This window comes from Anomalospiza imberbis, chromosome 1, assembly GCF_031753505.1.
Source record: "Anomalospiza imberbis isolate Cuckoo-Finch-1a 21T00152 chromosome 1, ASM3175350v1, whole genome shotgun sequence".
In the NCBI taxonomy this organism is placed as follows: domain Eukaryota; kingdom Metazoa; phylum Chordata; class Aves; order Passeriformes; family Viduidae; genus Anomalospiza; species Anomalospiza imberbis.
The window spans coordinates 110,677,451-110,695,969 of NC_089681.1; the positions used below are offsets into that span (position 1 = coordinate 110,677,451).

The window sequence follows — 18,519 nt, forward strand, 5'->3', positions numbered from 1 at the left end:
TCTCTTCTGGAGGCTGAACAGGCCCATCTCTCTCAGCTTTTCCTTGTGAGGGAGATGCTCCCTTCCCTTAATCATCCTTGTTCTCCTCCATGGGACCTGATCCAGGAGCTCCATATCTCTTGTCCTGAGGAGCCCAAAACTGGACACAGCACTCCAGGTGTGGCCTCACTAGGGCTGAGTAGAGGGGCAGGATCACCTCCCTTTACCTGAGTTATCTCCATATTTTCAAATTATCTAAATTTATTTAGGAACAACATTTATCTTGCTGTGCACGTAACTCCCTCAAGTTTAGCACACTTGTTAAAATAGAAGATTGAATTGTGGACTGAGAAGTTTCAGTGGATATTCTTAGCTATGTCTTTAACTGCAGTCCTTAAAATTTTGCTTATGTTGACAATTCAGTAAAGGTGACCCATGGGGAAATGCATGACCTGCTGATGAACAGCTGTATGGAACAAATTGTCTGGAAGAAAAAAATTAGGCTTCTAATTATGGATGCATGGCACACATCAGTATCAGAACAGTTGTCTCTAGGTTCAGTATGAAAACTTGAAACTGAATTTGGAACGTGCTTGAGAGAAAGGATCCTCTGATGATGAAAGCAGGACCTGGTCTCACACAACTGCAGTGGTATGTGTCATTAGGGTGAAACTGTATTTTAAGGGCACCATTTTAAACTGGTGGATACTGTCCATATTTTTGAAAGACAACTCCTGCAGTCTCTAAGTTACTTCGTTTGAGCATCTGTCAGAGCACAAAACCCTTTATGAAGCTGGAAATCTGGCCATATAATGATTAATAGCTATTACACCAGGTGCCCTTATTTGGGGAGGCTGGGGCAGGGGAAAACCTCACAAATGACTCATTATAATTTCACTTCTCAAAACAAATGTCACTTCTCTGTATTTGAAGCTTCTAAATGTGTTTTTCCCTAAGGAAAAACACATAGGTTTGGAGTTTTGTGATTGTTTTGATTTTAAAATTATTACTTATTTTTAATTTATTATTGACACAAAGACTGTCCCTTACCATGCCTTTTCATTCTAAAAGACTAAAGTAGCCTGCTTACCTCCAAATTCTCTTGATGCTACTGTCACTTCCTGTCTGCAGCCTGTTCATGCCGTCTGGGGGGAAAATCTACCACCAAAGGAAAATACCTGAGAATATTTCTGTGTAACCTGATGTCTTTGGCTTCTAGTTTCCCTCTGATGAGACCAAGGCTCCTGGGCTGGTTGGTTTGCCCTCTTGAGCTGCAGTTCCCCCAACTATTGCTTTGGTGAGAGTAGACAATTAAGATGGGATTCACCATAACTATCATGCAAAACTAGTCTCTGTGAAAGACGTCCCTTTCCATAAAAATGCCAGTAAACCCTGCTCCCTGTTCTCCTTCTTTCACCATCAAGTCAAGCACTAAACTAAATAAATTGGGTAAAACATTGAAGCTAATTTGGCAAGAATACTTTCTTGCTCTAGGCTGGGGACGGGTTAGGTTTGGGATTACCCCAATTTTTGAAAGAGTAACATTACAAATTACATTAATTTTACTCTCAATCACCCTTCTGTGCCTTTAGTGCTGTTGGGTACAAAGTTTCAGATTAGCACATAAAATGCAGAAAGCAAAGAGGTGATACAAGAAATACAGGGCACAAGTTTAATAATGATACTTCTAAAGTTCTTTTCAGTATGAACACTGAAAAAAATGCTACAATATAAATCAACTAAATTCCTGTAGACTTTCAGGGCTAGTTCAATGTAGACAAGTTGCTGATTAGATTGAAACTAAACGGTTTCAGGGGAATTTTGTAAATCTTCTCTTCCTCCTTCTCTACCCTGTTCTCATGTCAGTTCTTTTGAGTATACTGGTTCTAATAAAGCTGCTCTGCAAATTTTAAGCTTGACATTTTTGAGTAAATGTCCACTTTATTTCCAGGCAGGTCATATTTTTCAGCTGAAAATGACAAAGCATTTGGAAAGTGTCGGGCTTTCATCTCCAGTGCCATAAGGGATACTTAGTAATAACTTAAAAATGCTAATTCTTCATCTTCAGCTGTTTAAAAATCACACATTCAAGCCTGTTTAATGTGGTGTCACGGTTTGTGAAGTTCAGTTGCAATACTGAGCACAAAAATAGAGCCTTAAGAGCTAAAGAAAGCTCAGCAGATGCAACACATTCAAGTCTTCTCTGAGCTCATTGTTGCAGTACTTGGTATATTCCATTTACTAGCTAATCATCCTGTATTTACTTCATGTAATACATGGGGATAATCTTGAACCAAATATGTTGAGATACCCATGTGAGAATATTAAAATGAAGGAGGGAGTCATGCCTCAGACAGACTGTCTTCAGTGGAGCTCCCTGAATTGTGCAGTAACACATATTTCTTCCTCTTCCTCATCCCTCTTCCAATGAAACTAAGTCTGTCTCTCAGTGGTTTGGGCTTCCAAGCTGCTTTCCCATTTTTCTACTTCCTTCTTCCTTGCCTTCTGGCAAGAAAAGCAAAAAAACCCCATAACTGTATTTATGAAAGTGAGAAAAGAAGAACATGAATTCATGAGGTCAGTGCTGCCAATTCCGAGTGTGAGGGATGCAGGCTTTAGTGTTGCATTGTAACACAGCACACAGAGCGTGCCGAAGAGCCACTGGGATGGCTGAAAACAGCCATGCAGCTGTGGCCTGAAGCCCCTTTTTTGCAGTAGCTGGCATTTACTCAACTGCTTCAAGGAACTCCAGTCACAATTTTTGAAATTATTTCAACATGGGGGCAAGAAGTGGCAACTGTACTACAGCTATACTGTGTACACTGCCATCTCCTCTAGTGAGGGGACTTTCTCTGTTGGTATTTCTTTTTGGTCACTATGGAGGGTGTCTTGGAGGAGATGTAATGAGGGAGAAAACTAGGTCACTCATCACTAATCTGCTTCCACTGATGTCCCTCTCTGTGCCTGGCTGACTGGAGATGTTACCACAGCTCAGCATCTAACCGTGGGGCTGCTTCTCTGCCACCATGTCCTGCCTTTAGCTCTGCTCCTGCCAGTCCAGCAGAGGCTGTGGCAGGGTAAGAAAGACTTCTTTTTCTGGAAAACTGTCAAGTGTAGCACATAACCAAAAGGAAATTAATAGCTGTATAGCTGGAATGGGATTTCCATCACATCACAGTCAGCCAGTTACTGTTATTTGCATTAAACCCTATTGTTACTTACAGTAACTGTTGTTTTAATTCCCCCTTTAAAGGAAAAATACTGTACTGGAAAGTTAGTGTGATAAAAAGGGTAAGAAACACCTGCTGTACCTCTGTGAAAAACAGCATAATGTAATGCTTTAAGTATTTTCAAGATATCAACTCCTATGCTGTTGTCCAGTTTTCATTCCTTCTCTATCACATGACCTTACAGTTCCCTAGCTTTGCTGTAGTTTCGCTTTTCCTTAGCCTCTTATAAAAAAATAAATAAATTGGCCTCAATAAGTTAGGTTTTAAATGGCAAGCTAACCTTTATCATTCAGGCACTGTTGATATGTATTTCCTGGAGAGGCCCTGAATAGGAAAACCAGCTTAAAGACAGTAGAAACTGGAAAGAGATTGCCATCTATTTTATCTTTTGTAGTCTTGTTTTGTGTTTCTGTGGCTCCTTGAAAAGTAGTATGTCCACAAGACAGTTGTCTTCAGTACTAACATCTGTATCCATAATCTAGCAATTCTGCATGAAGGCATTCTAAAGACTCATAATGGAAGGGCTACAAAATAGCCTTAGATGCTACTGAACATCTTAAAAAACTGGACAGCCGCTTCTATCTTGGTTAAGTCCTGTCTCTGTCAGACCACAGTATAGCCTAGGCACATGCTTTGTGGCTTTGGAGTTCTTCAGCCAGTTGTGAAATATTATGAAGGAAGAAAAGAAAACAAGAAGGAAATTTCCTTCAGAAGAGAGATGCCAGCTTCTGAAATGTAATCTAATTTATAATGTACTAGTGTGAAAAAAGGTAGTGAAGGTACTGGGAACTTATAAGCGGATCCTGACTACAGCAAATGTTCCTGACAACACCTACCTGCTCAGTCCTGTAGTCTGGGATGCTGCCAACAGAGCCATGTTACACTCACCCCAATCCCAGGCAGAAGCTGGGGCACGCCCATGGTGACACCTCATTTGTTTTAGCGGAAACGCCTACGCCTCGGGAATCACAGCGCTTGCCCTACTCATTTGCTTCCCAAGCCAGTTCCTGCAGCCAAACATTGTCTGTGGCAGTGACAGGTCTGTATGATCCTGCCTAGGGACACTGTGGATTCCCATGGTTTGTGTTTTCTTACCAGGAGAAGAAGGCACACGGCCTGCTGGTACACACTCAGCAGGGAGCATGGCCCAGCTGCTTTGGTTCTGCATCTGCCCGGTTAAGGGGGTGTCCTGGCAGAGCTAAAAGTAGCCCCAGCCTCATGGGGCTCTGTAGCACACACATTCCCACTGCACTGTGCAGTTCCCAAAGAGAAGCAGTTCCCAAAGAGAAGTATCCGGACAGCCTGACCTGTTCCCTAAGCAGGGAGTCTGTTCCTATACAGCTAATGTTAAGCAAGCAAATCTCCTCTTTTTCAAACTATAGCAATCTTCCATTTCCTTGAATTTAAACATGTATCATTGAACTTGACTACAAAGGACCATAATAACTCTGTGGGCAATACATCAATAATATAGAAGCAAACATAACACACCTTTGCTTACACATAAAAGGTTCAATCTACTCTTAGTAGGCAACAAAAACTATAGCTTCTTTGAAAAGCTGACCTGGGCAAAGGTATGGGAGATATTAGAGGAGGCTTGGTGATATGTTTTCTCTCATTGACAACAAGGAATTTCTTCAAAGACAATGATTCTTCTCCTGTACTGAGCACTGGTGAGGCCATACCTTGAGTGCTCTGTCCAGTTCTGGGCCTCTCAGTTCAGGAAGGACATTGAGGTGCTGGAACAAGTCCAGAGAAGGGCAGCTGAGCTGGTGAAGGGCCTGGAGCACAAGTCCTATGAGGAACAGCTGAGGGAGCTGGGGTTGTTTAGCCTGGAGAAAAGGAGGTTTGGGGGTGACCTTACTGATATCTAGAACTGCCTGAAAGGAGGTTGTAGCACGATGGGGGTCGGGATCTTCTCTCAGACAACACATGACAGGACAAGAGGACATAGCCTCAAGCAGCAACCAGGGAAGGTTTAGGTTGAACATAAGGAGGAATTTCTTCACAGAAAGAGTGATTAGACACTGGAATGGGCTGCCCAAGGAGGTGACAGAGTCACCGTCCCTGGAGGGGTTTAATGCAAGACTGGACGTGGCACTCAGTGCCACGGTCCGGTTGACACAGGCTGGATTCAATGATCTCAGAGGGTTTTTCCAACCTAATTGATTATGTGAATGTAACCAGGGAAAGCTTTGTCTTAAAACGCTCTTTTGATACCGTAATCTCGTGTGACAAGTGAATACTCGTGTAAACTTCACTTACCAAGCCCCGGTTGGCGAACTGAACCCCGACGGCGCCGGCGCCTGGGGCGGCCCCGCGGTCCGGTCCGGGCCGTCCCTCACGCTGCCGCCCGCGGCCGCCAGGGGGAGCGCTGGCGCAGGCAGCGCCTTTGTCCCACCTGGACCAACAGCCGGTGCAACCACAGCCCCCCGGGGCCCCTCGCCCTTCCCGCTCCCGTCCCGCCCGCCGCCCTTTTGCAGTCGTTTTTCCCAGCTGACAGCCGGCTGCCCGGCCATGGCTGCCCGCGCCGTCTACAACACGACCACGGAACCGGAGGCGTCCCGCCGACTGCCGCTCTTTTTCTTGCGGTCTTTCCCCGATGGCAGCCGGCGGCCCGGCCCGCCCAGGGAGAATGGCTCCGCCTACAACGAGACCACGGAGGCGTCCCGCCGACTGCCGCCCTTTTTCTTTCGTTTTTTTCCAGCTGGGAGCCGGCGGCCCGGCCCGCCCAGGGAGAACGCCTCCGCCTACAACGAGACCAGGGAACCGGAGGCGAAGACGCCCCGCCCGCCGCCCTTTTTCTTTCGTTTTTTTCCAGCTGGCCGCCGGCAGCCCGGCCCGGCCATGGAGAACGGCGCCGTGTACAACGAGACCACGGAACCGGAGGCGAAGGCGCCCCGCCGCCGCCCCTTCGGCTGCACCCTGCGGCACCTGCGGGGATGGCGGCTGGCAGTCAAGGTGTTCCAGACGGTGAGTGCCCTCCTCCCCTCGCCGCGCGGGACGTGCCGGGCCTGGCGCGCAGGGAGCGCCTCTGGCAGGATGGCTGCCCCGGGCCGGGAAGGGACCTACAGTCTCCGGGGGCTGAGCCCGGCGGGGGGGTGTGCCCCGCTCTGGGATGGAAACGAGCGTGTTGTGAGGACCTTCGTCTTTACGACGGTCCCCTGTCGCTTAAAAATTAACTCCTCGGTGATCCGGAACAGGCTGGGGAGATGGCCGCACACAGGCTTCGAGGGAATGGGCTCTGCCGGTCGGAAAGGGCTGGCTCCGCCGGGAAGGTGTCCTGACTCGTGACGTGCCATGGGGTCACTAAAGTTGTGCAGACCTGTAACTCAGATGGAGAGCTGGCGTGGTGCCTTATAAAGCTGTTCAAAGTGGTTTATGGTGGCGAAGTGGTGGGAGTGTTTCTTCCTCATGTCCGAGCTGCAGGAGCAGGTGCTGACATCGGATGGTGCCAGCGTCGTGTGCTGCAGCCGCCGTGGTCCAGCTCCCTGCTGGCCTTAAACACCACCCGCCCCGGCTCAAAATCAGAGGGAAGCCTCGCAGGAAATGTAGTGCTTTCTTCTGAGGTTCGGGTTGGATGAAATCAGGAGGAAGAAGCCTTTGGTTGAACCTCACCATAGGGCAGTAGAACTGGGAAGGGCATTGCTGGGTCATGAGCTCCAGACCTTCCTCTCTTGCTGCTCCTGCAGCCCATTCTAAGCCTGTCAGTCTGTGCTGTCCATGCTAAAATTAAGGAGCCTATTTCTTCCGTGATTTGTGGTAGAAAATTGCACCAGAAACCCGTAATCATGGTGTCCCATTGCATGAGACATCACTTCATGTCAGGTAGCCTGACTTTTTTTCTGCCTTTTATACAAATTGTTGTTTCTGAATCAAGCAGTTGGGCTCCTGGTGCAAGGTCCTGTTCAGTGTTTGGTGACAGGCTCTTCCAAAATGTACCAGTGTGACTGCTGATAAGGATGTGAGGAGCATCACTCTGATGTACTAGCAGGGAATGAGTGAAACCCGTGGTGGTAAAGGGCGGCTGACTGCCAATGTGTGTCAGCCTGCATTTTGCAGCCAACACAGTGTCGTTTTAGTCAGATGTGTCATGCTCACTGGAATTATAGGTGATTTCCAACCCTTTTCTCGTTAACTTCACCATTGCAGAAAAGAGGACATTTGGCTTTTAAGCTTCATCTCACACACAGTCAAAACTTTCAACCAGAAATGTAATATTCTTTAGTGTTCGTAAAGTGGTAACACTGCCAAAAATAAAGTTTTCTAAGAGGGTTTAAAAAAAAATCACACCTAAGAATGCTTTAAATAAATATAATGGAACAAGAACTTTTAATTCATCTACTGGAGATTATTAAAGCAGGATCTGCTGGGTTCTGCTCCCTGACAAGCAGAATGTTTATATAAATAGGTTCATTAACTAAAATAAAATAAGTGATTATGTAGGCAAATTTACTGTTGTACCAAAGACTTAAACTGTTTAATTATTTTAAATTCTTTCTAAGTAGAAAAAAAAAGAAAAAATATCATTATCCTAAACAGGATAAATAGCTGCTTGATCTATTCTTAAATAAGTAGCAGTTTGTGGCCTGAACCCATTAGTCAGTGAGAGGAAAAAGAAAATGGAGTTATAGTTGTTCACCCTCCTAATTTCCAACATTTTTCCCTCCTTTTTTGTAACCTTTATCAAAAGGCTGCAGAGATCTTGAGGTCTGGGTCAAAACACTTTAAACAAGCCCAGGAAAGTCCTGAAGGTGGAAGCCTCCGTCTCTGCAGTAACAAGGTTCCTGTTCTGGGAAAGATTTTTGTAAATGTCAGTGATGGTCATTAACTTCTGGCTTTGTGTTGCAACAGTGGTTGTTACTGGGATTATGACCTGATAATTGCTTGTGTGGACTGCTAAACAGGGTGTTGCAGTCAGAAAGTGGGCTCTGTTCATTGTAGAGGTGATCAAAGGTTTTATAAAACCTTCTGAAATCATCTGCAGAAAACTGGCTTCTAGACCTAAGAAATACTTTCCTTCAGATGAATAATGGCATACACTGTAACCATAGCCAGTTCTTTTGAGCAAATGAAACAAGGAAAATGTCACTGCTAGAAGTCACAAAAGTGAGTGCCAAAAGGATGCTGGGAGGCATGTTATTGCACAGGTTTCTAGGATGTTGTTGTTTTGGTTTTTTAAATTTTTTTAATAGGTGGAATGTTTTTGTTAGTCCATGACTGGTTCAAATTCAGCACAAAGGTAAAGGGCACAGTGTGTATTGTGTCAAGATTGAGGTAGAAACTAATTCTTATCTAAAGCAGGACAAGTTGTCATCAACTATTGTTTAACTTGAGTCAAAATGCCCTAGCTGGAAAGGAAAATTGTAATTCAGGCTTAAAAATCAGCTCCTTTTTGAGCTATTAATGTCCTGTAGCAGCCTGAATTGTGCAGACTTAGTAGTGAATTAATATGTGCACCCTTCTGAACTAGGAGTTCTTGGGCTGTGAATCCCACTGCTGAGCATCTTCACAGGATTGTCGACAAGTTCATTGATCTGCTCTATTTTTGTAGCAATTTGTTTGTTAAATTCTTTTGTAGCAGTTCACTTGTGAAATCTTTTTTATAAAACTGACATTTGTTTAGAAACTTCCAACAGTAATGTCAGTATCAATGAATAATTTCTTGCTAGTAAAAGACAGATGAAGATGTTTAATTTCTGGTGTGCATACAGACAGGACTGATAACAAAATAAAAAAAATCCAAAACAACTGGTTCTCCAACAATGCTTTTGGTGTTTAAAACTTTATTGGTGGTAGTAGGACAACAGAGGAATCCCTTTTTTTCCTGATCGTGATATCAAACAGCAAGTTAAGAAACCCAAGCAGAGCTCTCTGGCATCTTATAAATGTGCTGCTGATACATTAACTTAATCAAAGCACTTACTGAAAGTTCTTCAAGCCAACTTTTTTTTTTTAATTGATGTACTCTATTTTATTTCTCAACTTATTAATAAAAAAAATTGAATGTTGACTTGGACAAGTCCCACACAGGATTCTACTTGGTAAATCTCAATTATTTGACACTGAACCCTTTATAACTGCTCTTTGAGTGGGATTTTTTTCAACTTGTTTGTACACTCAGTGGAGAAGCTTTTTTCAGCTATGTAGATCATATGGCTATCTGGACATATGTTTTCTTTAAGGACAGATTTATTTTCTTTCTGTTCTGTTTCAGCCCAAGTGAAAGTGATGACTTGCTGTTTCCAGTGCTTATAAAATAAGTTTTTATGTACAGTGCTATCTCACAGCTGACCTAGTGAAAAATGTGAAATTGAAAGTCATTGTATGCAGCTATAAGCCCATGTTTAGAAATGTAAAAAAAAAAAAAAAAAAACCCAAACCATAAGAACTGGAAAGTCAGAGTTTAAAACATTCCTGGTCTGACATTGTAGTTCACTGGTTTAGGTGCAAGGGCTGCTGAGAAGTTTGTGTTGCCAGCCACTGTGGGAGAGAAAGGAAGCATGTGGAGGCCTGGTAGTAATACTGATCTTTCCCAGCTCCCATTCTTTCCCTTTCTGAGCTCCTGTTTACTTTATATTGTTGCATTTCCAAAACGTGGTTCTCTGAAGTGCTCTTCTGAGACCTAGCTTAGTAAGGGGAATTTACACTTCCTACTGCTAAATTGTTGTTCTTGTTTTTACTGTGAGAAAACTGAAACCAAAAACTGTTGGTTATTTTCCAAGAACAATTCTGAATCTTAAATTTAGATTATTTCTTTTTAAACAAATAACTGTCAACCTCTTCATTGCCCACATACTCTTATTAAAAATATGATTGTCATTCTCATATCAGTCTCAATTTTATGATCCAGTCTAATTCCTTCTCATGGTTTTGTTCAATTTGGTGAACTCCTTACTACAAAGATCTCTAAAGCTATGCCATGGGATGAAAGAAGTGATGTTATTTATGGGATGAAGGAAACTAGCAAGAAGTGGCCAAAATAAGCAAACAGTTAAATATAGCAATATTCTTTATTGTACAATAAAATAGTAGAGACTCCAGCAGCAGGGATATGGTGACTGTATAGGAAGTAAGTCACATTCTTTTCTCAAAACACACTGTGGCAGGAAGGTGAAGATAAACCTCTGCAAAAATTAAACATTGTCCTACATGGCTTGTACATAGTGTAAGCTTTCAGTTCCTACAAGAGCAGTCAAGCTTCCGTCATTACTGGGTCACAGGCATGTGAGTGTTGGCTTCATGGACTTTCTCTGAAGTTTTATCAAGTGAGGTGAACTTTTAAGGAGGTAGCTGAGTGTGTCAGGGCTGTCCAGTTTCCCCCACTGCCCTGGACGCAAATACATTCAGAACTGAGTGCAGCTGTCTGTGGTAAGCAGCAACATTTTGCAGGATGTGTATTCTCCATTCTGCTTCAAACTGGCAGTTGCACAAACCCACGAAACAGCAATTTTGTCTGTCTAATCAAGAAACCTCTGTTTTGCTGTGTGCTCAGCTTACCTGAGTGTACTTTATGGACCACCTTAACAGCCAAGTGTAAACCATGTCATTGTATAATTATTTCTGTCTGTATGAAAATAGTACAGAACTTCAAACTCTTTGTAGATTGAGAATTTTTGTCACAGCTAGCTTATTAATGTTCGTATCAGAGTTGTCTGTTTGTTGAAGATGTTAGAGACTTGATCCAATTCAAGCATGTTATTTGTTTGCAGATTTTCTCTTTTGTGGCTGTTGTTTGTGAAGAAATTGTGGACCATTGCATCACTTGTAGTGGACTTTACCTCTTTGAATTCACAAGCTGCAGTGCCTTTCTTTTGAGCCTCCTGATTCTGTATGTGTATTGCACTGATTTGTATGAATCACTGGGGGAAGATAAAGTGCAGAAACTGGTAAGAAAACTTTTTTTTTGAAAAACAAACCATTTCTTCTAAGTGCATAAAGTCTGCTGTGGAGTAAAAAGCCTATGCAAAATGAATCTCCTTTTCTTCTCCATGTAAAGGGTAGATTAAAGTATCTTATAGTTTAAAAATGAGCCAGCTTTGAGAGTTTATATTGACATCTTTTTCAAAGCTGGCTACCTGCATGATTTTAGGACTTGTGTGGAAAAGTCTTTCCATTAATGTACATTAGTACATTAATGGTACTAATACTACAGCATAGCCATCGCAGATCTGTACACATATGGAATATAGTTTACTACCAGCATGATGCTTGCAATTAAAAAAAAAATTACCCTATCTGTTTTCCTACTGGGTGTAGACTACCTCCTTTTGGCAATAATCATAACTTGTTACAGTCTATGGCTTTATACTTCAGAAGATCCAGTAGTGGGAGAAAGTTGCTCTGTAAAGTCAGCAGGAGCATTATTCCATCTCACAAGTGTCCCTTCCTATGTGCCTTCAGAACAAACAGTAGTGTCTTTATGTGAGGGTCCAGATAAGGGAGTGTAGTAAAAGGTTTGAATGAGCACATTTACTTACAGTTTTCTGATTTCTTAAATATTTTACATAAGGAATAAAGCTACCACGGTTGTCCTGAGCTTGAATTTGATGATGAAAAAAGGTTAGATGAAATTAATTAAATATTTAAAAAATACAAAAACAGGGCAGACTCCTTTAAATAGCTGATAATGCTATTTAAATAGCTGATAATGTTGAATGTCATTTAGAATACAGTTGTAAAATGTATTTTCTGAAGCTTCCATTAGCATCAAAATATCAAAACATAAATTCATAGGCAGGTTTACTCAGCTGTTGTTATGTTTGTTCTTTTTAGGTAACCTATCTACAGTTAAATTATATATGTTTTTATATATATATTTGCAGAATTTTTGGGCTGTGCCAGTCATAGGTGCCTGTTTTCTGTTAGCATCAATAGTGTTTTCTGCAACCTCCTCTGACTCTGCTGTTGAAAGTGCTGCATGTGTAAGTCTTAAAATGGCAAGATTTACTTTGTATTTATCTGGTATGTTATTTTCTCTGTCCTCTAAACTTCACTCAATTTGCAGAGAAGGAAATGGGCAGGGAATAGAACTCAGTGCATTGTGATGTTTCAGGAGGAATTAGCTATTTCAGATCTTCCAGAAACTTATCACAGGAAATCCAAAGAGCTGGCATTCCTCAGGATAGCTGGAAAGCTCTGTGTGCCCTTGCAGCTCCCCACCTTTTGCATGCTGCCTTGCATTTGTATTATTACCTGTCATCTCTTGCTGTTCAACATTGTCATCTCTTGAAGCTTGCCCAGTTCTCTGATACACTACTTCTGAAATTTCTGGTTTTCCTCAACTGTCCTTTCATAATGTCACCCCCTCACAAAGTCAAGAAATCCTGTCTTTTGCTTTTACAGAGCATATGTGGGCAACACTGACTTGCACAACTGCAATAAGAGCAGCAGTTTCCTCAGTGACAGAAATAGAGCAACAGGGCATTCATCTCCTAGGGAACACTCAGGGCAAGGCACTAAAGGGGCTTTTGGAATGCTGTAGATATCATAATTCCCTAGTCATTTGAATACTTCTTTTGAGTAACCTTGGAATTGTGCACATGTGAGTTTAAAAGATCAAATTCTTGAATGAGAAAAAATTATTTGGAAAAGAAAACAAGATAATTCTGTTCCATGGCAGCATCAGCTATTAGGGATACACAGTTTTGTGTAGTCATCTTACGTGATGTAGATCTATTTAGACCTAACAGTTTGAGCATAAATCAGGTGTCAGCTTTGCTTGTTTTCTGGTACAGAAAAAAAAATCTACTGTGATTTAATACTTATTAATGTCAAATTACTTAGGTCCAAACCAGTTGTGTATAATTTAGGTAGAGTTAGAATAACGCATATGTTTCTTTCCTTGTTTGAGAAAAGCTGCCTTCTCCTTACCACTTCTCATCTTGCCACGACTAGTAACAAAATGTCATTCACAAAATGTCATTTCATTCTCCCTTGCTGACTCAGGCTCTGCAAATCTTCTCTTCCTTCACCTTCTGTGTGTTATTCTTCTTCATTTACTCTCATTAATCAACAGCCCTCTCTTGGATAAATAGTCTGCTATATGCTGTGCTATTTTAGTAACTGATTTTGGCAATGCAACTAATATACTTTTGCTGTTAAACGTTGATTAGAACACAGTATAAGGTTCACACTTGATTAAAAGAATGAAAACTACAAAAACTTCCGCAATGAATGTGCTAGAATTGTGATTTCTGATCTGTGTCTAATTTGAATGGAGCTATCGATTTACGGAGGACTGTAATCTTAATAGTATAAGTGTTATTAATGTATATAAAATGGTACAGTGAATCTTTCCAAACAATGTTAGAATACTATTACTGTTTATGCATGTTAAAATCACATATTTCTGTCCTTTTCACAGGTATTTGGATTTTTTGCAACTTTGGCCTTTGCAGCTGAATTTGGTATAGAGTTCTATCTCAGGCGAAAACAAAACATCAGTGGATGCCCTGAAAATCCTGGTAACACTCCGAGTGCCACAGAAAATCAGCCATTAAATAAACTAAGCTAACTTCCTGAAATGGTTTCTTCTTTTTTAATTTTTCTTCTTTTTTTTTTTTTTTAATTGGAGCCAACTAAAATGAACTTTCAGTGCACTGTAGGTAACAACTTCTGTTTCTTTGTTCTAGTTGATTTTGTACACATTGCTCATCACAAATTTTTATGGATTCTTGGTCAGATAATGGCATATTGAGCATCATGTTCTAAGGTAACTGATCCTGCCACCTGCTGGGGTGACAGGCACTAAAAAACCTTGGGTCTAAGCAGAATAACTTCAGGACAGCAGTGTGCTGATTTGATTTTGACAGATATGACTAATATTAGACTATATGACTAAGATTAATGTCTGAGGCATAAATTCTGAGCTATAACCTAAAGATATTTCCTGGTTAAATGAAGTTTAAGGTTGTGAGTTAAAAATTAGCACAGCAGAATTCATTTTGTACTTCCTGGTCAAACTGAATGCAAAAGGGATACCTAACTGGAATTTAGAGGAATGTTTATCCTTAAGTAAGGGGTTTTGCATTGTTTTTATTACTCCTATGTCTCAGTTCTGTCTGTGGAGATCAGTTTAATGGTATAGTGACTGTAGGGGGTTTATGGGGAAGGTAATGAAAATGGTATATTGAGGAGAGAGTTTGACACCCCATGATTGTCAAAGTTTACACTTGTATGCCAGAATCTTCTTTCAGATGGTTTTGAAAGCTGTAACAGTTGCAGGAAGAAACTTGAAAAGCCAGCAGTGAGAGTAATAAGATAAAGTATTTTACATGAAGCAACCCCAGAAGTAGCAATCTGAGTATCAGTAAGGAAAGAACCTTACAGCACGTTGATACTACCCTGGTGAATATCACTTGCAAGGTTAATACCATATGTGCCTTGTTTATGTATAGATAATGCTAACTTTTGACAGAATGGTTTTGAACCTCACCATTTTCTGTGTTTATAAATATGGCAGTATCTTAAGACTCCTTGCTGCTGACTAGCTCAGTTGGTAAACAGGTAAATAAGCACTTGTCCCCTTGATTTGTTTTGCAAGCAACAGTCTGTAGGACTGCAAGGAACACCACTGATGGGACATGTATTGGACAAGTGACGATTGTGTCAGACCAGATGTTGATGGCTGTAAAAGAAATGAAGTGCTGAAAAAGTATTTTTCTGATGTCTCAGGTAAAAGCAAGACTGCTGTGTCTCTCTTAAGAGGAAAGCCTTCAAAAGCAGAGCAAATTACTGTAAGCCAGGAGATGTTCCAAAATACCAAAGCAAATGAGAAAAAGCTGACAATGTTTGAGTGCTTGAGACGTTTGCCGTGTCTCCCAGGAGTTAACTGCATTTCACCGATATCCCAATCAGAGAAAGTCCCTAACCCTGTAACCTGTTGTGGCAGCATTGAGACCAAACCCTCCAGAAACTGGCTGAGCTGTATTTGGGAAAGGAAGAGGAAGCTGTTTTAAGACAAAGGACTGTAATAGCAAGTCAAAGTTGGTCTTTTTCCCATTGCTGCCACTTTCTGGTGGGTATGATTTTGTGATATTCTCTCTCTCTATGGCCTGAGACTTAAGACTAACACTACACTTGGAGGATGTTAAATTTTGCCAGGTAGAGTGAAGCACCACATTAAAGCCACAGCTTGGTTTTAGAGGAGATACTTTCCTTCATAGAATTTTCTGTGTTGTAAAGAAGAAATGTTCTTTGGACTGGCTTTTATTTCCTTGTATTTATTAGTGTCTGCACTAAAATCTGATTTCAGTCAGTGCTTGCTGTAGCTGTCTCTGATAACTGGGTGGATTAGGGATATTTGGTTTACAAGCTGTGTTACTGGTGATACAGAATATCCATAATGAGAAATATCTCCTCTATGATCTGCAATGTATTACTCTGGGGACCCTGCTGGAATAATTGACATTCCAACAATCTTGTTTTGGTTTCTTTTTATTGCCTGGAGTCCTGCTGATTTTTTTTTCCATATCAAAATGTCTATAGTCTTTAAATCTTCATCTGTAATTGGTAGCTGCAAATATAGTGTAAGAGCAACACTGTGCTGCTAAGTATTTATTAAGCAATGCAGCACCGTGAATGGACTTTTATCTTGAGGTAATTTCTCCTGTTATTTTTCTCAGCCTGAAGATAAGTTAATTGAAGTCTGGGTTTTGGTTGTTTTTTTTCTGTAGGTTTTTCCCCACCTAAGTAATGTGGTACTGATGTCCATTCCTGGAGATACAGAAAGGGATCTGTAAAATCATCTCCTGGCCTTGGCAGTTTACCTGGCCATAGTCTGTCACATAGTAGTTAAATACTAGGAGCAAGTCACAGAATGGTTATAGGTTTAAGGCAGTTGCCTAAAATGTTCCTTCCAAACCCGTTGTTGGCTAACATGCATGATAGTGCTGTTAATCCTTGCACCTCATAAGGTGCTTCTGCTCTGTTTTTAAATAGTTGAGAAGCAGATTTGTGTGTGTGTGTGTGTGTGCTGTTTTCTGCTTCTGTGAGGTTATTTTTTAAACTGTTTTATCAGCTTCCTATATCCTAGCTTTCCTTATCACTCCTAGGTCCTCTGCCCTCCCAGTCTAGGTGGGGGAGAGGCTTCCTTGCTGCAGTGACTGAGCAGACTGGTCTGCAGTCTTGACGTGCTCCTTTGATGCCTCTGGTGTCAGGTGCTGGCTTTAAATGCCTGTCTCTTAATTAGACTGATCCTAGAGAATGCTGTTGGAGCTGGATTAAATGTCTGGTTCTGCAGGAGTTCTGTGTGTATGGCTGGATGCCTCTTACCCCTCGTGCTCTGTCAGCAAAGCCCTTTGCTTGTTTCCCAGCCTACTTCTGATGAAATCAGACATTATTTAAACCACCTCTTTAAATTGCTTTCATTAAGGTGGTTGATTTTGGCTTAAGCAGATTAGGAATTGTTCAGGAGAGTGATAGGAGTTCTGGCAGAAGTGCTGTTAGATAGAACTGCCTCAAATTTCTTCTGTTGGCAATGTGAACATCTCTGTACATCATAACTGGTAGTAAAGCCTGTTGAAAAGAAGCAGCTGGCCCAGTACATCTGTCTGTCTGGGGATTGTCTTCTCCATTCTTCACCACAGTGCTTGGCAGTGGTGTTGGAGCCTGCTCGGACACTCAGCCTTGGTGTTTTCCAGCTGAACCTGTCAAGGTTAAGGCTCTGCAGCCACTTTCAAGGCTTTTTTGCAGTGCCTTGAGAATCAGTGCAGAGGATTTTGCAGGATAGGTGAGGGTTTGTCCAGGCTGGACTGTGAGATTCTGCTCTGAAGATCTGTACTGGGCATTGCTTAGATTGTGAATGTTAATTTTTGTGTTTGATGTTTAGCCCACATTAAAATCACAGTGCTACCAGTGCCCTTTGGTTCTGAGTATGGGAAGGAATTGTGCCTTACTGCCTGTACCCTGTGCTTGAAAATAGCAGGGAAGGGTTGCGGTCTGTTACGGGTGGGTTCTACCTTTGCACCTTCCAACCTGAAAGAGCAGTGAGCAATCTCACACAATTCTCAGAGCTCAGCACAAGATGTATTTGTGCAATGGCTGTCGTGGTGATCCTTGTTCAAATTTGTGCAATAAAATATCAAGCTTTCTACATGGAAGGGAAATTCTTAGTGAAATTTTCAAAGATTCCATAAAATTGTAGCAAATAAATATGCTGATAGTGCCTTTAGTATGGAAGTAATCTCTTTTTTAGTCTAATTCTGTAAACATAAGCAGCTCTCTGGATATTAAATTTTATGCTGGACAGAGCTATATGTCACTTTTAATGCCATTAAGAATTTAAGTGATTTTTAATTATTATTAAAGTGGGATGAGAGTACATGAATGTTATATATATTTCCAGTGTTGCATATATGTTTCCAGTGTTGCATTGAATTTCTATCTAAATAATTTTTAAATGCTTAAATATTTTTTATCATTCTAAACCTGTGATCTTTTTTAATACATTATGTTTTCTTGATCTAAGGAACTTTATAAAATATTTTGTAATCATTTTTTAAAATAAAGGTTTAATAAATAAGTGTTTCTTGGTTTTGCTATGATTTGTCGTTGCTATGTGCTTCTCCCAAAACCAGCCATAGGAAATAACATCATTCTTTTGTTCCTGGTTTGGAGGAAAGAGCTTGCATTGTGTTTGCCTGTTCCTGGGGAAGAGGGTCCAGCTGGCTGGATATTCTCACTAGAAGTTCCCAGGAAAAAAGATCTGATAAGGTCAGTATTGCCCCTGACCACAGGGTCCAGCCTAAGTAGTTCCAATAGCTTTTACATGTGGTCTATAAGTTACTGTGAGAAGCATAATCAGGTGCTGCTTCCTATTGTCTGGATTACATGGAACTGAAAAAATAAAGGGGCAGACTTGCTAAAGAAAGGAGCACAACCTAGCAAAAGGTGCTGAGAGCAGATAATTTATTCTGCTGTAGAAAAACACAGACTTCCTTGGTTGAGGGACAGCCGCTTGATTTTTAAAAAAATTGTTTGGCTGATTGTCAGTGGTAGGGGGTGAGGAAAAGGAAGCAAACCTGCATGTTTCACTTTTTGGCAGGGGAGCACTTTTTTGTTTCATAGTCCTACAGATTACCTATTACCTGGTGGTCATCTTGTACACAGGAGGAGAATGATGCTTCCTTCATTGCTGGCACAGAAACTGGAATGCCACAGTATGCTTTTCTTTATTTTGTAACATGAAAAGATGAAATAATTTTAAAGATTAAATTGTCTCTTTGATGAAATTGCCAGAGATGAGTGTAATTGTAAGGACTCAATAGGGAAAAAGGTCTCAAATGCTTTTAATTACCTAGATGCAAGA

General features: G+C 41.3%; 1 protein-coding gene and 1 long non-coding RNA gene across 2 annotated transcripts in view; one reads left to right on the forward strand and one right to left on the reverse strand.

The window, feature by feature from the left end:
- Positions 1–3,971, reverse strand: part of LOC137483141 (uncharacterized) — a 53,209-nt gene extending 49,238 nt beyond the window's left edge. Inside the window, exons 1-2 of the long non-coding RNA XR_011004365.1 lie at positions 3,490–3,971; positions 1,158–1,271 (exon numbers count right to left, since the gene is read on the reverse strand). This is a non-coding gene — a long non-coding RNA (uncharacterized lncRNA). The remainder of the gene's footprint in view (positions 1–1,157; positions 1,272–3,489) is intronic.
- Positions 3,972–5,979: 2,008 nt separating this feature from the next.
- CMTM6 (CKLF like MARVEL transmembrane domain containing 6) lies at positions 5,980–17,550 on the forward strand. Its single transcript, XM_068206043.1, has 5 exons — positions 5,980–6,182; positions 10,922–11,098; positions 12,035–12,133; positions 13,576–15,871; positions 15,943–17,550. The coding sequence occupies exons 1-4, from the start codon at positions 6,057–6,059 to the stop codon at positions 13,723–13,725; spliced, it is 552 nt and encodes a 183-aa protein (XP_068062144.1). The 5' UTR covers positions 5,980–6,056; the 3' UTR covers positions 13,726–15,871; positions 15,943–17,550.
- Positions 17,551–18,519: the final 969 nt, after the last annotated feature.